This window comes from Hyperolius riggenbachi, chromosome 11, assembly GCF_040937935.1.
Source record: "Hyperolius riggenbachi isolate aHypRig1 chromosome 11, aHypRig1.pri, whole genome shotgun sequence".
NCBI lineage: Eukaryota > Metazoa > Chordata > Amphibia > Anura > Hyperoliidae > Hyperolius > Hyperolius riggenbachi.
Window position 1 is genome coordinate 77,432,162 of NC_090656.1, and position 16,545 is coordinate 77,448,706.

Genomic DNA, 16,545 nt, shown 5'->3' on the forward strand with positions numbered 1-16,545 from the left:
AAGCACACCCGGAGATCGCGCAGTGTGCGGGGCGCCGAATAGATCACGCGATGTGATGTTAATGTCGCACCCTTCGTGTGAAAAGTGACCCACCCCGATGCCCTGGAAACGTTGCACCCAGTGCGACCATAACGGCGCATAGGGTGCGACGATAGATTTTCATGTGAAGGGTGCCGCACGATCTTTTCGGCGCACCGCACACCATGCGCATAGCCATTTTTGGCGTGATAAAGGGCTTTTCACAAGCGAGCTAACACTTAGCACCGCTTTGTGAATCAAGCCCATAGAATCACACTACAATAGTAAGTCTGTGCCAACATACAAAGTGCATCCGGGGCAATTGACTACAGTATCCCAACTCAGTGCAGGCAGTACGTTACCCCACAGAGGGGTGACATACTTCTCGACTGTAAGCGGCGCAACGGGCGCATAACATGTGATGTGACTATTCAATTCCATTCCTGTTTTACAGGGAACGTTGGCACTGTAAACCTAGCCTAACTCTATAAGCAAGCAAGTCTTTGGAATTGTTGTTCTAGATATTTGCATGAGTATGGTTGCCGGGCGTGAAGGTAGATTCCTTTCAAATAAGTTTATTCCATAACTGTCTATAAGCTACCGGGAATCATCCACTAGGTGTCGCATGTCCCATCAGCAGACAGCATTGACATTCGTACAGGCACGATTTGTAGCTCAGCAGCACGGGTAACACATTGCACAGTAGATGTCAGCAGGTCCTCAGTAGGTGTGCTTGGTGCTGTCAGATTCTCAAAGGGTCCCAGTCCTGACCTGCTTCACTTCGTCCAGCAGAGGTCCCTCTAACCCAGCCAGCACTGACTGCTGTGAATGCTTTTTTTCCCCCTAGCTGGTTGCTACGTGATCTCTTTTTCAATGAAAAGACGTTTCTAAGCTGCAATAACACTTGCATCCCCAGAGCAACAGAAACGCTGAATGACCACACCTCCGGCTGCCCAGAGCAGGTCCACCTGGGTCCACCTGCCACCAGATCGCTCATCTACAGCAGCATGAGCACCTAGCGCCGCCCCAGACAGCTGCCACTCAGGGGTTACCTGGCATTTTTATCTTTTCATGCTTATTCTGGAGAGCTGTGACAATGCCATCTGATGGACCTGCGCTGCTGTGACCCGAGGGGGGATTCCTTCTCATGCATTGGGGGCACCTGTCTCATTCCCAGTGATGGATCCTGCTGAGAGGTGGCTTGGTGGACCTGCTGCAAGGGTGGCACAGGGATGGACTGCAATGAACAGACCTCCACCAGAACCCATATGGAGAAGATGGACTACTGGGCTGCTGCTGGTGGCCCTGATTTCAGCTCTGCAGTACCCTGTGCAAGGTAGGGGGGAGGGGACTGAGAGGTGCAGATTGCTGCCAGTGCTAAAATGAGGTGCCAGGCTGCACCATTACCAATGCTGGATGATACAGGACTGATTCAAATGCTCCATGGCATGTTATATCCCCCATGCTGCAGATCTTACCATGCATGGGTTAAATTGCAGTGCCATGCTGTCTGACTGGTAGACTGAAACTGATCTATGTAGGGGCTGAATCCACTGTGGTTCCTTATAGAAAAGGTAGAATGCAGGCACGTTTCTATATTGGGCTTATCAGCTTCATTTCATGTATTTAAATTTGTGTGTTTCAGATTGTATTTCGCACATCCCATGCATGGCCTAACCTCCTCTGTACCCACCTACCTGTATGCCAGACAGTATAGTGGGCATACTCATATAGTGGGCATATAGAGGGCCCACCTCACATGTACAAGCAAGGCGAGCACTGTGCTACCGCTAAAACACACACACACAGTGTATATATATATATATATATATATATATATATATATATATATATATATATATATATGAATTTATATATATATATATATATGTACACTATATATATAGATAGCGAGTGATAGAGAAATACTGAAATCTGATGAGTGTGATGCAATTTTGCAATGGTCCAGTACACTACCTGCTTGGCCTATTCTGTTTATTGCCATGTGACTGGGAACTGTTACGTTTTTGCCAGCTGCTGAACTGGTTTATCAGTGATTGTTACATTGTTTCCAATCAGTTAAGCTGTGGAATTTCCTGTACTGGTGCGCTAGGTCAGAATTTCCCAACACAATCGCAGCTTGTGTGTGCCAAATACCCCTTGTTGAGGATAATACCATCTCAAGCACCCCTTGGCACATTTATATATTATATATTATTATTTTTTTTTTTTTGGGGGGGGGGGGAATACTCCATAATTGTATGTAAATTATTTCCAAACGTCCTGTTTTTATAAATTATTTTCAAACGTCCTGTCTACTCCCAAATAGGACAGAATGATAAAATAATTGTTAATATTTGCTTATTTATGATTTTTTTATCTTACTGAAATGGACTGACTGTGAGAATTTCGGTACTTTTCCATTAGCCGGGCGCATCCACTAGGTGGCGGTAATTACTATTCCCCCTCCAGTCCGCCATGGATAGTAGGAAAAGATGTCATTCTGGTGGAGTTTTATCGCCACCCAGTGGATGCCCCTGAATAACGGAAAAGTACCAGAATTATAAATACCCCCTGATTCCAATACCCCCGGGGTTCAGTAGCAAGTGCTGTGAATGGAGGCGCTTTAGCTGCTGTGTGATTGGACAATGTAAAGGTTGTACAAAGAGGTGAACTACTGTGATTGGCCCCATATGCAGAGCATTTAGTTGCTCCCCTTATGCCGATACTCTGGATGGAATAACAGTACCCAGCCATGTTCTGTTGGGGGAGATCTACCTCTATGGAGTCTGTGGCACTGATTTGCTAAGGCGGCAATTATGCTGCATTGGATTCACATCAAACATCTGCAGGGATGCAGAGAAATGTGAAGCGAAAGCACAGGAATCCTGGAACGCAACATATGTATGAGGTCTCCCTGAACAGCCCAAATAGAAAGTCAGAGCACAGTAATTTTAATATGCATGCAATTTGAGGATTATTTAAAGTAAATTATGCACCAAAAAGACAGTTTTACAATTGGAATGCAGAAGATCATTGGATAAAACTAGAAAGCACCTGCTGTACCTGTTCATCAATCCTCACCTCCCCCCTGGTGACCTTACCAGTCAGTCTGAAACAAAGGGGGTAAGGTAAGGTAAGCTAACCAGAAAGGTGGAAGTGAGCAGGCATTTAAATGTTGCTTAGGATATGATGGTCTATGAAGTAGTGCAGTACATATTTTTATATTGCTACATATTTAATAATGCCTATACCTGATCTGGATGCCTGAAGACCATGGCCAGATATTAGGCAAGGCCACAAAGGCCACAGCCTAGGATGCCAGAAAGCAAGGGGCGGGCAGCAGGCTAGAATTAGAAATGGAATTTAACCTGCTGAGCAGTCACAGCGGTTGGGTAAGCCCCGGCAGCGCCATTCCTTATGCTGGCTAGCTGCACTCTGCACACATTAGTCATTCTCATCCAGCCAGACGGATGGGCGGGTTTGGCATTTGGGGGAGTGGGGAGGTAGCAAACGGCCAACTTGTATGACCTCTGAGCTGTCACATAACAGACGGTCCGTTCACCGAGTATGACTCCGCCCTCCCCCAGCGATAACCTATTAGTGGTACAGAGGGGTGGGACACATCATTGTACCTTCTCTGTTGGTGGGGCATGTCTCGACTCTCGTCGGGTCGCTTTGGCTGACAGATAGACCAGTGATGGATAGGTTAGAGAATCTCCAGGGCACAGAGACAAACATTTGCAAGCTTTCTGATCTCTGACCAGGGCCCTGGAGTCTGCAGCAGTAGGAGAGATAAGCCTTAGGCCTCGTTCAGACTATACGCCCTGCGTGCGCATTTTGGCATTGCGTATAGTGTGCTATATGCAAGAACGGTGGAAGGGTATAGACAGCCCTTCTACCGTTCCCATCATATGTGCTGTGCAGCAGTGCGATGCACATTCGCACTGCTGCATGCATTTTTCAAGAATCGCAGCGCTGCCCCATTCACTGTAGTGAATGGGATCAGCATTGCAGCACATAGTGCTATGTGTAATGAAAATAAATAAAGAACAGTACATGGTCTCCACCAGCCCATGTGTTAAAGCGAACTACCCACCACTTTTCCTACCTCTCCCCTACTGAGAGTCTGTCAGAATTATCTGGCTAATGCAGCAGGAGAGTTCAAAAATAAATTACCCGCCTGCCTAGCTCCAATGGGCAGTTAAAAAGTAAATGTGTTCACCCCCCCCCCCCCCCCCCCCCCCCGCCATGGCAGTTTTTATTCAAAGGCATTTCAAAGAAGTTCGTAGCCCTGGTCAGGGGCGGCTGGTGAAAGCGGGCCTTGCGCGGTAAACAGTAAAAATCCGGCCCTGCTAAAGACTAGAAACTCCATATTGCCACAGTCTTAAAAAGGACGCAAGCAAGGGTAGCCATGAACTTCCCGCGTATGACAAGGGTGTACTCTTAAAATGGAATTCCATTTGTTAAGAAAAACACAGTTTCTTCTTAAATTTCCTTTCTTTGAATTCTGTGCACAGGAAATACAACAATCCATAGTGGTCCTTGCAGATTCCGTGTTGGAGAATTGACAAACACTGGATTAGTGCTGTTAAATATGAGTAACAAGGGATACTGTACTCTTTGGAACCCATTGCTCATGCAGAAAGATGGAAGCTTCTAGGCCAGGGGTCTAAAACTCAATTTACCTGGGGGGCCGCAGGAGGCAAAGTCAGGATGAGGCTGGGCCGCATAAGGAATTTCACAATTGCGGCGCATCGCCGCCTCTGCCCGCCCCTCTCACTCTTCCTTCACAGAGAGGGGCGGGGAGAGGCGGCGATCCATGCGGCGACTGACGCCAGGAGGGGCAGAGCTGAAGCTGAAAGCTCTGCCCCTTCCAGGAAATGCCTGCGGATTGCCCCCCTGGGCGATTTGGGGGCTCTGCAGCCCTCGTTTAGCGACAGGGATGCGGCGGATTACTTGGGAGCACTGAAGCGAACTATAAGGAAGCTTTTGCCAGCGAGGGCCACAAAATATTGTATCGAGGGCCGCAAATGGCCCGCGGGCCGCGAGTTTGAGACCCCTGTTCTAGGCAGTCTGTACTGAAGAGACAATACAGGTCCCAGGCTTATAGGGACCTGCAGTTTAGGAAATGGAAAGACAACAATTATTTTTAGAAAAGTCTTTAGTTTGGCCGATGTGAGTTTTTTAAATGTGAGGAGTCACATTTTCACTTAAGGAATTTTGGTCTATTTATAACATGTAAAATTGGACATTTTTAGAAAGTATATTTTAAGGTTTATACACACACTAGATAAAACTGAGCCGAGAATCTAGTGTGTTCACAGCCACCCTGATGCATTTACAAAAAATCTGAAGCACTAGACTATCTGCAGAAAAAGTAATAAGTACACCCTCATCTCTAGTAACTGATATTTCTCAGAACTGTTTTACCACTCTCATACTCGTAGTGACATCTTTGCATTGTTTGAAGCGTTTCTAATGCTGGGTACACACAGTGCGTTCCCGCACTCGATTCCCGTCGATGCGCCGCTCAATTCCCGTTGATTCATTTATTTCCGACATGTCCGATTTGCAGGTCGATGGATCGTTAGGTCGATTTGCCATACTTTACATGGCATTCGACCTAAAAATCATCGAAATGCGGTCGGAAATGCTCGGAAATAATCGAATCAACGGGAATCAAGCGGCGCATTCGATGCGGGAACGCACCGTGTGTACCGAGCATTACATGCACAGCTCGTTTCAAATCACCTCCAGGATCTCAATGGGATTTAGATCTGGGCCCGCACTTGGTTATTGCAGAAGTGTTCATTTGATTTCACTTGAGTGTCACATTTCTGTCTGATGACCTCACATTTTCCTCAAGCAGCCTCCGGTACAATTGAAAAAAAATCGGAAAACATAACATTGCCACCTCCATGCTTTACAGTAGGTATGAGGTACTTCTGGCATAATGCTGTCCTTGATTTTTTTTCCCAAACGTCTTCTGGTTGTGCGGCTGGGCCAGACATTTTTGTCTTTGCATCATCTGTTAAGGGCATATTGTTGCAGAAGTTCTGGTCATTTCTTAGGTATTTTTGAGCAAACTTAAAAGGTACACAAAGTTACATGTGGTATGATGTGATAAACATGTAAATATGTACAATATAATACAATAACATTTGTAAAGTGCTTTTCTCTCATAGGACTCAAAGCGCATAGATACTGTATGTCTCAGATCAATACAGGGTTTGTCGGCTGGACTGTGTTACAGAGGAAATAGTCAGGTGTTCATAAATGCCAGACTAAACAGGTGGCTTTTCAGTTTGGACTTAATTTCTTCCAGGGATGGAGATGTCCTGATTGGGTGTGGCAGGGAGTTGCAAAGTGTAAGGGCAGCATGACAGAAGGCCCTTTTCAAAGGTTTTGAGGTGGACTCAGGGGGTGACCAAGTTCTTAGATCCAATTTATCTAAGATTGTGGGGGGCGTGATGCAATTGCAACAAGTCCTTCAGGTAGATTGTGCAAGGATTTAAATGTCAAGCCAGTCTTAATCAGAATTCTCCATTTTATCGGTAGCCAGTGGAGTGAGCGAAGGGTTGGTATGAGGTGACAATGGCGGGGTTGGCTAGTTAACAGCCTTGCAGTGGCATTCTGTACTAATTGCAGGTGGTGCAGGTCTTTGTTTGGAGGACCTGTATAGAGAATATTGCAGTAGTCCAGCCGTGATGTGATGAAGGCATGAACTAGGAAGATCCGCTGCAGTAGCACCTATGCTACTTAGAACTTGCTTCAGTTCACTTTTATTTTTTCTTAATTGTAAGAATTAAAGATCAGTGCATTATTTGTGGCGACAGCTCTCCTGAAAACACTTCAGAAGTCTTAAAACTTGTGGATATGCAAATACTCGGGATAGTATGATAGTGATTCAAAGTTGTATAGGTCATCATTTATCTGTGTGGGAGTTCAGTGCAAAGGCTCATACACACTGCCAACTTAATGCACAGCCAACCGCACAACATGACCAACAACACAAGTTGTTTACCTGACAAGTACGTACACACGCCAACCAACTCACTTAAACACTATGCAGACAAGCTTAATGACTAATTTTACAACGTGTCCGCATTAAAAAACAACAAAGTTGTTCAGAAGACTAGTACACACGTTCCAACATGCATGATAGTTGGTCAGATTGATCTACCAGTTGGATCTGGCAAACAACCTGTTATCAGCTGGTCATCTGGTTGTTTACCAGCCATACACAAGCCTAACTTATCTTCCAACAGACAAGTTCGGAAGATAGTTGGACAGATTGTTGGTACGTGTGTATGAGCCTTAAACATGATGTTAAACGTACCTCAGACTTCCAGCAGAGATTGTCCGCTCTTAAACCTAATACAAGATCACAAGAAAGTTCTATTTAGGATTAGATCTAAACATTCAATCACTTATTTCACACGTATATTTTCATGCCAGGTTTCCTTGAAGTCTTGCCCAGATGCTCTTTCTGGACAGCAGGAGTGTCCTCTCCGTACATCTGCCATGTAGATGTAGTTGGTAGAACCAAGAGCTATCAGACCAGTGAAGGGTTGAGAGTGGTTTATTGGTCACTTGAAATTCTGGGTTTCTTAACCACTTGATGACTCAGCCTTTACCCCCCCTTAAAGCGGAATATAACCCTGCATTTCAACTTTGCTCTAAAATATTATTTACAGCATATTATATGCAAAAAGCATTTTTTTTTTTACTAGACCAGCATTGGAAGGGTTAAACACAGAGGTTTAAAGTTCCATGGAGAGATATGCAGAAGTTCAGATAGATACATTCTATTTAGTTGAATGTATTTATTGATAAATGTTACACACTTTTTGGCTGTCCTCCAAGTAGTGATGGGCGAACAGTGTTCGCCACTGTTCGGGTTCTGCAGAACATCACCCTGTTCGGGTGATGTTCGAGTTCGGCCGAACACCTGACGGTGCTCGGCCAAACCGTTCGGCCACATGGCCGAACTAAGAGCGCATGGCCGAACGTTCCCCGAACGTTCGGCTAGCGCTGTGATTGGCCGAACGGGTCACGTGGTTCGGGCCCGAACGCGCTCTGATTGGCCGAACGGTCACGTGGTTCGGGTAAATAAATACCCGAACCACGTCATATCTCCGCCATTTCTCTGTGGGTTTAGCTTTGGGTAGGCAGGCAGGGTAGTTCGCTCTCCAGCCACGCTAGCCAGGGTCCCCCCCAGTCATTGTGTGTCGCTGCTGGGAACAGTAGTACACCGCTCGCTCAGCCACACTATATAGCATTCTGTTTACTGCCACTCTGTGTACCTCGCTCAGCCACACTATATAGCATTCTGTTTACTGTTCTGTGTCTGCTGGGAATAGTAGTACACCGCTCGCTCAGCCACACTATATAGCATTCTGTTCACTGTTCTGTGTCTGCTGGGAATAGTGGTACACCGCTCGCTCAGCCACACTATATAGCATTCTGTTTACTGTTCTGTGTCTGCTGGGAATAGTGGTACACCGCTCGTTCAGCCACACTATATAGCATTCTGTTTACTGTTCTGTGTCTGCTGGGAATAGTGGTACACCGCTCGCTCACCCACACTATATAGCATTGTGTTTACTGTTCTGTGTCTGCTGGGAATAGTAGTACACCGCTCGCTCAGCCACACTATATAGCATTGTGTGTACTGCCACTCTGTGTACACGGCTCAGCCTGACTATATAGCATTGTGTGTACTGCCACTGTGCACCTCGCTCAGCCACGCTATATATAGCATTGTGTTTACTGCCACTCTGTGTACACCGCTCAGCCAGACTACATAGCATTGTGTGTACTGCCACTCTGTGTACACCGCTCAGCCAGACTCTATAGCATTGTGTGTACTGCCACTCTGTGTACACCGCTCAGCCAGACTATATAGCATTGTGTGTACTGCCACTCTGTGTACACCGCTCAGCCAGACTATATACCATTGTTTACTGACACTCTGTGTACACCGCTCAGCCAGACTATATACCATTGTTTACTGACACTCTGTGTACACCGCTCAGCCAGACTATATACCATTGTTTACTGACACTCTGTGTACACCGCTCAGCCAGACTATATACCATTGTTTACTGACACTCGGTGTACACCGCTCAGCCAGACTATATACCATTGTTTACTGACACTCTGTGTACACCGCTCAGCCAGACTATATACCATTGTTTACTGACACTCTGTGTACACCGCTCAGCCAGACTATATACCATTGTTTACTGACACTCTGTGTACACCGCTCAGCCAGACTATATACCATTGTTTACTGCCACTCTGTGTACATGGCTCAGCCAGACTATATAGCATTGTGTGTACTGCCACTCTGTGTACACCGCTCAGCCAGACTATATAGCATTGTTCACTGCCACTCTGTGTACACGGCTCAGCCAGACTATATAGCATTGCGTACTCTGCCAGTCAGTGTGTATATTGCTGGGATCAGTAATACTCCACTCACCGTCAACCACTATATGAGCTCACCATGAGTTCCTCAGAGACCTCCGCTGTGAGCAGCACTCCCAACAACAGCAACAGCCAACGCCCCACGCAAGCTATAACATCCACCCCAGCAGCCAGTGGTCAGCAGCAGCCCTCCCCGGAGGAGAACGTTGTGTCCATCGGTCCGGCGCCAGAGCGATTAATGAGGGCTGCCATTGAGGGGATGATGGGGCCTGATGTGGAGGAGGAGGTCGGGCTCAGGCCAGCATCCCAAGTTAATGTTGAGGACGATGAGGGGTCTGTGACTGTGTCTGGGGATGTTGGGGTGGCAGAGGTGGTGGGTGGGTCAGACTCAGGAGAAGAGTTGTATGATGAGGATGATGATCGGGACCATCTGTATGTGCCTCAGAGTCCGACCCCGGAAAACATGTTGTATCGTGTGTTTAGGTACTAAAATCTGCGTTCCCAGTAGTGTTGGGCGAACAGTGTTCGCCACTGTTCGGGTGCTGCAGAACATCACCCCGTTCGGGGTGACTATATAGCAGACTATATAGCATTGTGTTTACTGCCACTCTGTGTACACGGCTCAGCCACACTATATAGCATTGTGTTTACTGCCACTCTTTGTCTGCTGGGAACAGTAGTACACCGCTCACCCGCCACTGTATAGCATTGTGCTCTGTGTCGCTGCTGGCAATAGTGGTACACCGCTCACCCACCACTGTATAGCATTTCTGTACTGCCACTGTACTGCTGCCAGTCAGCGTGTACTGTAAGGATAAGTGAAATGAGGAAGAAATCCGGTGAAAGAGGGAGGGGCAAGGGAAGAGGTGTTTCCCCTGACGGTTGTGCTGGGGAGCTGTACTCCACGGCGGCGGCCCCCCACAATGACATATGACGAGTTTGAGGAGATGGAAGAGGAGGGTATGGACAATGTGGACATAGACCCAGATTTTGTTTGTGAACGAGAACATCGCCGTCGTAGCAGCAGCACAGATGAGTCTGTTGAAGAACCCACTGCTGCACGAGTTCGCCTTGTGCCACAAGGTAGGCGGCGCGCAATTTCAGGCACCACAAGCGTGGAAGTTCAAGTGAGAGGCAAAAGAGGCGCAAACAGAAATCGCCAGCAAGGCAGGTGCTCCAAATTCTGGGCTTTCTTTGAAGACTGCACTGAGGATGTTACCATGGCGATTTGCAAGGTGTGCAAGACCCGCCTGAGCAGGGGGAAAAGTATTAACAACCTCTCCACCACCAGCATGAGCCGCCACATGCTATCCAAACATCCCACTCTGTGGGCAAACGCGGCAGGACAGGGTACCACCAGCAACACTGCCTCCCTTGGGTTCACCAGACTCACCACCAGACCCGCCTCAGCAGCAGCAGTAGCCCAGCCATTGCGTGGTTCAAAACATTCCAAAAAATCAGATGACGCTGACACTGTCACTTTCCGGAGTAGTGCTCTTGAGGTCTCCCAGTGTTCATCAAACACAACAACCAACAGCCCTTCGTTGTGCAGCCCTACGGTTCAGTTGTCTGTCTCGGAGATGTTTGAGCGCAAGAGGAAATTGCCAGCAAATGACCCCCGGGCCGTGGCAGTAAGAGCCAGCATAGCCAAGCTTCTGGCCTGCGAAATGCTGCCATATCGAGTGGTGGAGACAAACAGCTTCAAGGGCATGATGTCAGTGGCCATCCCACGTTACGTGGTTCCCAGCCGCTACCACTTTGCGCGCTCTGCAGTGCCTGAGTTGCATGAGCACGTGGTCAGCAAAATAACCCGAAGCTTGAAGAATGCCGTTGCCTGCAAGGTTCACGTATCCGCCTCTCCACAGAAAATGCAGACCGTCTGACTCAAATTAAAATGAATCAATCCTGGATTGGAAATGACTACGCAACACTCCAGGACCCCAACCAAGTAACATGACCAATGAACATCTGGGATGGTTTAGCGTTTCCGGTCCCTGTTTATTGAACCTCTCATCTGTATTACATTTATGACTGCATGGCGGCAAAAAGCATTGCTGCTATATCCGCACGCTTTTTGTCCTCATGCAAGGCCTGGGTTGTTGTGTCTCAAAAAGCATGGCCTTCTCCTCCTGCGCCTGCTCCTGTTCCATCACGTGTGCTGCTGCTGCTGGGTTAGCGTTTCCGGTCCCTGTTTATGGAACCTCTCATCTGTATTACATTTATGACTGCATGGCGGCAAAAAGCATTGCTATATCCGCACGCTTTTTGTCCTCATGCAAGGCCTGGGTTGCGTCTCAAAAAGCGTGGCCTTCTCCTCCTGCGCCTCCTCCTGTTCCATCACGTGTGCTCTGTGCTGCTGCTGCTGCTGGGTTAGCGTTACCGGTCCCTGTTTATTGAACCTCTCATCTGTATTACATTTATGACTGCATGGCGGCAAAAAGCATTGCTATATCCGCACGCTTTTTGTCCTCATGCAAGGCCTGGGTTGCGTCTCAAAAAGCGTGGCCTTCTCCTCCTGCGCCTCCTCCTGTTCCATCACGTGTGCTCTGTGCTGCTGCTGCTGCTGGGTTAGCGTTACCGGTCCCTGTTTATTGAACCTCTCATCTGTATTACATTTATGACTGCATGGCGGCAAAAAGCATTGCTATATCCGCACGCTTCTTGTCCTCATGCAAGGCCTGGGTTGTTGTGTCTCAAAGCGTAGCCTTCTCCTCCTGCGCCTCCTCCTGTTCCATCATGTGTGCTCTGTGCTGCTGCTGCTGCTGCTGGGTTAGCGTTACCGGTCCCTGTTTATTGAACCTCTTATCTTTATTACATTTATGACTGCATGGCGGTAAAAAGCATGCTATCTGCACGCTTCTTGTCCTCATGCAAGGCCTGGGTTGTTGTGTCTCAAAGCGTGGCCTTCTCCTCCTGCGCCTCCTCCTGTTCCGTCACGTGTGCTCTGTGCTGCTGCTGCTGCTGGGTTAGCGTTACCGGTCCCTGTTTATTGAGCCTCTTCTCTTTATTACATTTATGACTGCATGGCGGCAAAAAGCATTGCTGCTATATCCGCACGCTTCTTGTCCTCATGCAAGGCCTGGGTTGTTGTGTCTCAAAAAGCGTGGCCTTCTCCTCCTGCGCCTCCTCCTGTTCCATCACGTGTGCTGCTGCTGCTGCTGGGTTAGCGTTACCGGTCCCTGTTTATTGAACCTCTTATCTTTATTACATTTATGACTGCATGGCGGTAAAAAGCATGCTATCCGCACGCTTCTTGTCCTCATGCAAGGCCTGGGTTGTTGTGTCTCAAAAAGCGTGGCCTTCTCCTCCTGCGCCTCCTCCTGTTCCATCACGTGTGCTGCTGCTGCTGCTGGGTTAGCGTTACCGGTCCCTGTTTATGGAACCTCTTCTCTTTATTACATTTATGACTGCCTGGCGGTAAAAACCATGTTACCTGTGCAAAGAAACATGACATTTTCAGCATTTAAAAGACAATTTTTCCTTTGAAACTTTACAATCAATTTTCTCAAAAACTATAAGCTCTTTTTGCTAAATTTTTTTCCCTCTTGTACCCACTCCCAAGGTGCACATACCCTGTAAATTTGGGGTATGTAGCATGTAAGGAGGCTTTACAAAGCACAAAAGTTCGGGTCCCCATTGCCTTCATTATGTTCGGAGTTCGGGTCGAACACCCGAACATCGCGGCCATGTTCGGCCTGTTCGGCCCGAACCCGAACATCTAGATGTTCGCCCAACACTACCTCCAAGCTCCTTCTCAGTGAGAGAGATGAGTCACATGCCACACTTAGATACATTTATGTAAACAAAATGTATCTATTTCAGCTCTGCAGAAATCTCCAGGAACTTTAAAGGCCTGTGTAACCCTTCCAATGCTGGTCTAGTAAAAAAAAAAAAAAATGCTGGTTGCATATAATGTACTGTAAATAATGTTTTAGAGCAAAGTTGAACTGCAGGGTTATATTCCGCTTTAAAGGGAAGGTCCAAGCAAAAAAAAAAAAAATGAGATTCACTTACCTGGGGCTTGTACCAGCCCAATGCAGCCATCCTGTGCCCTCGTAGTCACTCACTGCTGCTCCAGTTCCCCGCTGGCAGCTTTCTGACCTCGGAGGTCAGGGCCAAATTGCGTACATTTTTACACATTCCCGCTAGTGCAGGAACATTAACACATACATTTTTACGCGTTAGTGGTGAAACGCGTAAATTTTTGTTCCTGCACTAGCTGGAATGCGTAAAAATGTATGCAATGTGGCCCTGACCTCCGAGGTCAGAAAGCTGCCAGCGGGGGACTGGAGCAGCAGTGAGTGACTACAAGGGCACAGGATGGCTACATGGGGCTGGTAGAAGCCCCAGGTAAGTGAATCTCATTTTTTTTTTTTGCTTGAACCTTCCCTTTAAGGACCAGCGCTGATTTCGCTGATCTGTGCTGGGTGGGCTCTACAGCCCCCAGCACAGATCAAACACCAGGCAGAGCGACCAGATCGCCCCCCCCTTTTTTCCCCACTAGGGGGATGATGTGCTGGGGGGGTCTGATCGCTCCTGCCTGCATGTGGCTGGCGGGGGGGGCACCTCAAAGCCCCCTCCACGGCAGGATTCCCCCTCTCCCTCTCCTCCCTCCCTTCCCCGGAGATCGGAGGCTGCACAGGAACGGATCTGTCCTGTGCAGCCTCTAACAGGCTCCTGCCTGTCATGTGACAGCGATCCCCGGCCGCTGATTGGACGGGGATCGCTGATCTAGTACAACGCTGCTACTGTTAGCAGCGTTGTACAAATGTAAACAAAGCGGATTATTTCCGCTTGTGTTTACATTTAGCCTGCGAGCCGTAATCGGCGACCCGCAGGCTATTCACGGAGCCCCCCGCCGTGAATTGACAGGAAGCAGCCGCTCGCCCGAGCGGCTGTTTCCTGATTAATTAGCCTGCAGCCGGCAACGCAGATGTGCGTCGCTGGTCCTGCAGCTGCCACTTTGCCACCGCGCGTTATGAGTGCGCGGTCGGCAAGTGGTTAAAGGTCAACCAAAGCAAGAGGAATATGGAGGCTGGCTGCCATATTCATTTCCTTTTAAGCAATACTAGTTACATGGCTATCCTGTTGATCCTCTGCCTCTAATACTTCAGTCACAGTGTTCTCCCCAGAATTTTTTTCCAGCCAGGGGGCATTAAAAAGTAGTCGGGTGGGGTGAGATGAGAGAATGCAGGACCGGCGCTTCTCTGCATAAATCTGCTTACAGCAGAGGGGGACATGAGCCGAAGACTGCCGGGTGCTCACCAAAACTAGTTGGGTGATCCAGAGCCTGGTGAGAACACTGAGTCATAGACCCCGAACAAGCATATGCACATCAGGTGTTTCTAACATTATTATAAGATCTGAGAAGATTAGCTGCATGCTTGTTTCTGGTGTAATTCAGACACTAATGCAGCCAAATAGATCAGCAGGGCTGCCTGACAACTGGTATTGCCTAAAAGGAAATAAATATGGCAACCTTCATATATTTCTCAGTTCAGTTGTACTTTAACCACTTCACCCCTGAGGGGTTTTACCCCCTGACCACCAGAGCAATTTTCACCTTTCAGCGCTCCTTCCACTCATTCATCTATAACTTTATTATTACTTATCGCAATGAAATGAACTATATCTTGTTTTTTTCCGCCACCAATTAGGCTTTCTTTAGGTGGGACATTATGCCAAGAATTATTTTATTCTAAATGTCTTTTAATGGGAAAATAGGAAAAATGTGGGAAAAAATTAATTATTTTCCAGTTTTCAGCCATTATAGTTTTTAAAAAATGCATGCTACTGTAATTAAAACCCATGAAATGTATTTGCCCTTTTGTCCTGGTTATAAAAGCGTTTAAATTATGTCCCTATCACAATGTTTGGCGCCAATATTTTATTTGGAAATAAAGGTGCATTTTTTTCAGTTTTGCATCCATCCCTAATTACAAGCCCATAGTTTCTAAAGTAACAGTGTTATACCCTCTTGACATAATTATTTAAAAAGTTCAGTCCCTAAGGTAACTATTAATGTATTTTTTTTAATTGTAAATTTTTTTTTTTTAATTACAAAAAAAAAAAAAAAATGGGGAGTGTGGGAGGTAATGAGTTAATTTTTTGTGTAACACATTTTTTTCTATGTAAAAAATGCTTAGGGTGTAGTTTTACTATTTGGCCACAAGATGGCAACAGTAACTTTTTGTTTATTGCGACCTTCCGGACGCTCGCAGGAAGTACAAGGAGGCTGTGAGTGTTTGTTATTTTTTACAATGATCGCGCTGCCCATCGGAGAGCAGTGGATCATTGCGGGGCTTAGATCAACGAACGGGAATGGATTTTCCCGTTCATTGATCTCCGGGCGAGCGGGCGGCAGCGTGTTTACTAGCGGCGGGCGGCGTGTTTACGAGCGGGAGCGCGGGCAGCGGTGGGAGCGCGGAAAGTACGGATTTCTCCGTCCCTGGGGGTTAAAGGATGGAAAAAGGAACGGAGAAATTCGTACGGGCGGGGATAACGTGGTTAAAGACTTCATTTAGCGCTGTGTGTTCAGCTCTCAGACTGAAATTGCTGGGACAGGCTGGCCTGGGCGAGTTGGCAGTATGACACCTCTTCCGCTTGTAGATAATCTTCTGGACAATGGAATGACTTGTGTCTGATTGTTGGTGATCTTTTAAATCCCTTTCCAAACTCCCAGCCATCCATTACATTCACTGTGAGCACCTCTGAGCTCTGTCAGTTTATTCATGTTGATACCACAAACCTCAACAACAAAGAGCAAATCAGAGTACATTTCTGTGGTGTAAGCAAAACAAATTGCACCAAGGAGGGGTATAATAATACCCCCGCAACCCCAGCAGTTGTGGGGTGGTTCCAGTTCTGAGGGGGCCAGTCATAGGGTGCAGAGCAGCAACAGTGGAGGTTTTTTGTGTGCGCTCCTTAACTCCCCTCCCACCACTCAAGGGGCGCCCCCCAGAGTCTGCAGAGAAGCTGTAGCGGAACTTCATACTATACCTTATATGGTGGCAGCTTGAGATGCCTGTTACATGACATACAGCGTCGGGAGCCGCAAGACAATAGGCTGCAGGCCACGGCTACACAGAGAAA

At 47.4% G+C, this 16,545-nt stretch overlaps 1 protein-coding gene across 1 annotated transcript in view; it reads left to right on the forward strand.

Moving 5' to 3' along the window:
• Positions 1-945: 945 nt before the first annotated feature.
• KIAA1549L (KIAA1549 like) overlaps positions 946-16,545 on the forward strand; it is a 286,722-nt gene continuing 271,122 nt past the window's right edge. Inside the window, exon 1 of the mRNA XM_068261355.1 lies at positions 946-1,354. Within this exon, the coding sequence (XP_068117456.1) occupies positions 1,198-1,354 (157 nt within the window). The 5' untranslated portion in view covers positions 946-1,197. The remainder of the gene's footprint in view (positions 1,355-16,545) is intronic.